This window comes from Amia ocellicauda, chromosome 7 (genome assembly GCF_036373705.1).
Source record: "Amia ocellicauda isolate fAmiCal2 chromosome 7, fAmiCal2.hap1, whole genome shotgun sequence".
NCBI classification, from domain to species: domain Eukaryota; kingdom Metazoa; phylum Chordata; class Actinopteri; order Amiiformes; family Amiidae; genus Amia; species Amia ocellicauda.
Window position 1 is genome coordinate 7,335,868 of NC_089856.1, and position 6,307 is coordinate 7,342,174.

The 6,307-nt window shown below is 35.6% G+C and overlaps 1 protein-coding gene across 1 annotated transcript in view; it reads right to left on the reverse strand.

The window, feature by feature from the left end:
- The window catches only part of LOC136752648 (adhesion G protein-coupled receptor E2-like), a 55,578-nt gene extending 52,699 nt beyond the window's left edge, over positions 1 to 2,879 (reverse strand). The window contains exon 1 of the mRNA XM_066708137.1: positions 2,801 to 2,879. Within this exon, the coding sequence (XP_066564234.1) occupies positions 2,801 to 2,822 (22 nt within the window). The 5' untranslated portion in view covers positions 2,823 to 2,879. The remainder of the gene's footprint in view (positions 1 to 2,800) is intronic.
- Between the last annotated feature and the right edge of the window lie 3,428 nt (positions 2,880 to 6,307).

The window sequence follows — 6,307 nt, forward strand, 5'->3', positions numbered from 1 at the left end:
CAACCGACATATTGAATTAATGATCATTAGCACCTGTTTGGTATAATTGTTTAATCATACACCTGACTATAGTGTACCTAGAATAATTGATGCTGTTTTGAAGGCAAAGGGTGGTCACACTAAATATGTATTTGATTTAGATTTTTCTTGTGTTCACTCACTTGGCATTTAGTTAATTGATAAATAAAATCTATTAACATGTCCATTTTTGAAAGTAGTCTTACTTTACGGCATTTTTTCACACCTGCCTAAAACTTTTGCACAGTACTGTATATATATATATATTTTCAAAATATTTTCAAAATATTTTAATATTTCAGCAAATACTATTCATTATTAAAATATGTTTTATGTACAAACAGAAATCATCATCATCAACATTTTGGTTACTACTGAACTAGAGCTGCAGCATTCCAGACACATCTTCATTGAGCAGAAAACCAAGTTCATATGTTCATTAAAGTATATTTAGGTAGTGACCACAAGAGGATGATGTTGCATACAATGCAGAAAGTATACTCAATGGTAAGCTAAATACTCAAAATACATATATCAGCGTAGTTCATAAATGAAAAAATAAAAAAATAAAAAATAATAATAATTGCATTCTCTGCGAAATCCCACACAGTTTTTTCACACAGACCAAGTGACACTGGAGTGGCTTAAAATAAGAGTGTGAATGTCTAAGAGTGCCCAGTCAAGGCCCAGACTTGAATGCAATTTAGAATATATGGTAAGACTAAATGATTGCTGTCCACCATGATCCCCATCCAACTTTACACAATAGATTTGTCAAGAAGAATGGGTGCAGATTGCAGACTTCTCAAAAAAAAATTCACACCTGTATTTTCTGCCATAGGTGATTCTACTAAGTATTGATTCAGGGGGTTTCACAATACAAATTCTCTTTCCTCTTCAAAGTCTTCGGGGGTGAAGCTGTAAATCACTACACAAATTATGAAACATTATATAGATGTTTCTAATGCATAAGCACTATATGTACTACATAAGAACATAAATGCTTTATTAATCCCATTATTGTTCATTCTACTCTGATATCGTTAAACACAGGGATATATATATATATATATATATATATATTTATACACCGATCAGCCATAACATTATGACCACCTGCCTGTTATTGTGTAGGTCCCCCTTTTGCCGCCAAAACAGCCCTGACCTATCGAGGCATGGACTCCACTAGACCTCTGAAGGTGTGCTGTGGTATCTGGCACCAAGACGTTAGCAGCAGATCCTTTAAGTCCTGTAAGTTGCAAGGTGGGGCCTCCATGGATTGGACTTGTTTGTCCAGCACATCCCACAGATGCTCAATTGGATTGAGATCTGGGGAATTTGGCGGCCAAGTCAACACCTTGAACTCGTGATTCTTCAGACCAGGCCACCTTTTTCCATTACTCCGTGGTCCAGTTCTGATGCTCACGTGCCCATTGTAGGTGTGTTCGGCAGTGGACAGGGGTCAGCATGGGCACTCTGATTGGTCTGCGGCTACGCAGCCCCATATGCAATAAACTGTGATGCACTGTGTGTTCTGACACCTTTCTATCAGAACCAGCATTAACTTTTTCAGCAATTTGACCTACAGTAGCTCGTCTGTTGGATTGGACCACACGGGCCAGCCTTCGCTCCCCACGTGCATCAATGAGCCTTGGTCGCCCATGACCCTGTAGCCGGTTCACCGCTTTTCCTTCCTTGGACCACTTTTGATAGGTACTGACCACTGCAGCCCAGGAACACCCCACAAGAGCTGCAGTTTTGGAAATGCTCTGACCCAGTCGTCTAGCCATCACAATTTGGCCCTTGTCAAAGTCACTCAGATCCTTACGCTTGCCAATTTTTCCTGCTTCTAACACATCAACTTTGAGGACAAAATGTTTACATGCTGCCTAATATATCCCACCCACTGACAGGTGCCATGATAACGAGATTATCAGTGTTATTTACTTCACCTGTCAGTGGTCATAATGTTATGGCTGATCAGTGTATATATATTCAAGGAATGTAATTATATTAATTGTATCCATTTTGGTATTTAATTTCTTTTTTCTGCTATATGATATATCCACTTTGGTATATGACTTATATTTTTGTGCCATATGATATATACATTTTGGTATATGTTTTTTAGTTTTTCTGCTTATATGACATATCCACTTTGGTATATGATTTATTTTTTCTGTTATTTTTTTATTTGAATGGCCCCTCATATTAGATTGGTTAGGGGAGTTGTGAAAATCAGTTTAAATATCAAACTACCTTTAAGTCTATATGGTTGAATGCATATACCATCACTCCAGCACATGTTAAACACAAAGGACTGAACATCACTGTCTAATGGCAAGTTCCAGCAAGATATACAAACAAATATTTGGCTGACAGTTTGTTGGCACATTTAAGCTTTTCTTAATCACTTCAACAATTTCATTTAACAGCTTTGTGCATCTCAAAATAAGAATGACAGACAAAGAAAGAAATCACAAAGTCTGTCTTGAAATGGTGGGACACAACACCTTTGCCTTGCACTACATTTCATGAGTATACAATGGGAAATATTAAAATGAAATTGATATATACACACATTTTAAGTTATTATTGTCTTTTATCTATAAATAAGTAACGTGTTAATATGGTGTCTATTTTAAAGCATTCAAACTGAAAAGCAACTAGTTCTAAATGTAAACATGTATATGGTAATTTAGGCACAGAATAATTTGTGTCTTAATTTTTTTTTTTAATAAATAGTTGTTATTCAATAACTGATGTATATTAAGTTTCCTACCTGATATCCAAAAGCCTAACATTCTTTTGCCGTTGTGATGTTAATCCAAAACACAGTAATGTAATTTACAGTGTGCAGCCTTCTTTTGACATTTCCTTCCTATTAGCTGACTTTTTTTTTCTTCTTCTGAGGTGGGATGTGTCATCCTTAGCATATGGCTTACGTATTGGGGATTTTAATTTGTCTCTAATTAAGTTAATATGTACATGTGGGATTTTTATTACATTAATTTCTCAATAAATGCATACAGAATTTAACAATCAGTTAAATTATGTTCTTCTAATGTATCATGCACCCTTCATGAAAAATGTGCATTTTCAAAAAATGTGTATTGAGTTTCTATGGACCAAATCCAGTTGTGATCGTATGTTGTTTTACAGTGCTTTATTTAAATATTTACATTTGTGAGACAAAAATATGAAAGTTTAAATTAAAAAGCAAATGCTTTCAAGTATATATAATTGACTATATGGAGAAGTAGTTGCAGTAAAAAACTCACCCAGAACCCAAAGGCTTTTGTAATGTGTTACATTTGATATTGAGATATTTGTTAGTAATCTGACTTTAGTCAGATACATTTAATGCATTTAAGCTGGTGTGGTGTGTGATTGCAAAATTTTTGTCTCTTTCATTAAGTAATTTCCCCCTCCGTTGGTCAACTTTCAACTTATTCAGCTACATTAACAAGCAGAAGTATACATAACCCATGGTTTCAAAGATAGCAGCCCTTTAGGAACTTACATTTTCTGTTTCTTTACTGAGTTTAATGTTTCTATGAGTAGAAAGATGTGTGACACCATAACACAACATTTCATAAAATTGAGCTACCAGCAACTTCACTGCAAGTCAATTTACAGATCAGACAACTCCAGCACCTGCACATCACTGTGCGTCCAATTACAGTGAAGACCACTACAGCACCCCCCATGCGACTATTACAGCTCACCCTAATCACCGCACCAACCTGTCTTACCTTTAGAGTGAATCCTAATATCTTCACCAATCATTACAGTGCAGCTCCATTAAGACACAGCAACTGTATTTACTATTTATTATGTAAAAAAATAACAATTGTAGTAATAATTCCTGTCACATTTGTGATGCCATTTTTTTTATTTTTTATTTAAGCAGTTTAATTTACCTGTTCTACTGCCATACACACAACCATACCTATTCTTTCAAACCTCAACATAGGATCCTTTCTGAGGGGTCTTTCAATTAAAAAATAACAGAAAAATTAATCATATACCAAAGTGGATATGTCATACAGCAGACAAAACAGTGCTGTGAGTTCAGTGTTATGGGTTTGGTTCCCGATGTGTGATATAATTTCTTAGTTACGGATTTTTTTTTTTCAGGAGCGCCACTGTGTCTACCCAGAGCATTAGTCTACTTCCTCTTTTGTCTAAACCATAAATTCACAAGGGACCTCACAGCTTTGGGTGTTATTCTTTTACACATATGCCTGAGCCAAAGCCAACTATGGGATACCAAGTACACAAGCCATCGTAAGAGCCCGGGGAAACCATGTCCGAGGTCCACAGCATACATAAATGTGAGCTAGGCACAATGGAAAACCTTATTTCAGGGCAAGGAGCTGGCAAGGACCTTGAACACACCCACATAGCAATCATCAGGAGCAAGGGCTGGGTAGGACATGCTCAACTGAAAAACAATTGTGCAATTCTTTCACTAGATTCTAACCAATCAAAAGCCTTCTCGGCATCTAGTGAAAGAACTGCACAAGCAGCATCAACATCTGCTGCAGCATGAATGATGTGAAGAAGATATTATCAAATGCTAGAAGAAACATTATAAAAAATATTTTCCATCCTGATTAATTATTAATTATTAATTTGGTAATATATTACTATTATTAGTACTATTACTAGCAGATGCCCTTATCCAGGTCGACTTACAAAGCTTAAGTGCAATAATACAGTACAGTTCAAAGCTTAATGCAATTTACAAATTCCAATTTACACAAGTGTATAGGTAATATACAGTAAACAGTAGAAGTTCTACATAGTAAAGCTAGTAAGTGCAGGCATCGTTAAGAGCTAAGGGAAAGGAGGCATAGAGAAAATCAAAATAAACAATACAAGTACCAGTAATGCAAAGCAAGGGGTATGTCAAAATGTTACATTGAATCAGTGCAATTTAATAGGATAATAAACAACTAAATTACCAGTACAGTCTAAACAGATGTGTCTTGAGTAATCGCCAGAAGGAGATCAGGGACTCTGCTGTCTTGACTTCAATGGGAAGGTCGTTCCATCACTTAGGGGCCAGGGATGAAAAGGAACGGGCTCTGGAGTAAGGGGAGTGGAGAGGAGGCAAGGTTAGTCTTCCAGTGCAGGAAGACCACAGCAGTCTGGAGGCGATGTACAGAGAGATGAGGGACTGGAGGTAACTCTGCGCAGTCTGGTCCAGACAACGGTAGGTCTCAAGGCAATGCAAGATTGAAGTTTACCACTTCAGTAAATCATTGAGAAGGAATGATAGCTTTTAAAAGCTGTGGGATCTTTATATTTTTTCAGCAATTAAGAAATGATGGCAGTAATTACATCTCTGCGAAATTAACCTTTCTCAACCTAATTGATTTCAAAATCAACAGACAGTAATTCAGGTGGAATTACATCAGTACCAGGAGATGGCCTCTTCCTTCCTAAATTCCTCCCTAAAGACAATTCATTACATGACACTGAGAAATTGATACATGCACTTGTTATGCATTGTCTAGATTGCAATTCTGTCAGGTAACACAAAGAAAGCTATTTCTGCACTTCAGTTAATTCAAAAGTCTGCTGCAAGGATCCTAATTAAAACAAAAAAACATGAATATACCACTCCAATATTAGCTTCTCTTCACTGGCTCCCAGTGCATTACAGGATAGATTTCAAAGTCCTATTAGCATTTAAAGCACTGAAGGGACTTGCACCACCCTACTTAAAATATCTTCTTATCGAATACACTCCCAGTTGGCCATTGTAATCCCAGGAGGCTGGTTAAACGTTTCCCAATCATTCTCTGATGCAAAAAAAGAAAATGCTCAGACCATATTCAATCTTCCACTGAAAATTAAGCAATCTAAAACCACTGATGTTTTTATAAAGAAGCTGAAACACGCACACACACATTTTATTGACCTTCCATTCTGTTCTAGGTTTTATGATTTTTTAAATTTTGTTTTATTATGTTTTTTTTCTAAATACTCTAGTATTATGTTCTTGATGTACAGCTGATTCTCCAGTTTTAGATATCTGAATAGTTACCAGGAGGATGATTAAACATTGCAGTTTATTTATTTGGTCTTGTATTAATCTTTATTTTGTTTGTGCAAATATTAATATCATTGTTAACTATTGACTTTTATTTATCAAATCATTTAAGCAAATTATATATTACAGAAAGCTATATAGCTACTAAATTTTGTTTTATATTTCATGATGTATTTCATTGTTCTAAATTTACTTTTTGTTTTTATTTTTTAGTACTTAGCATTT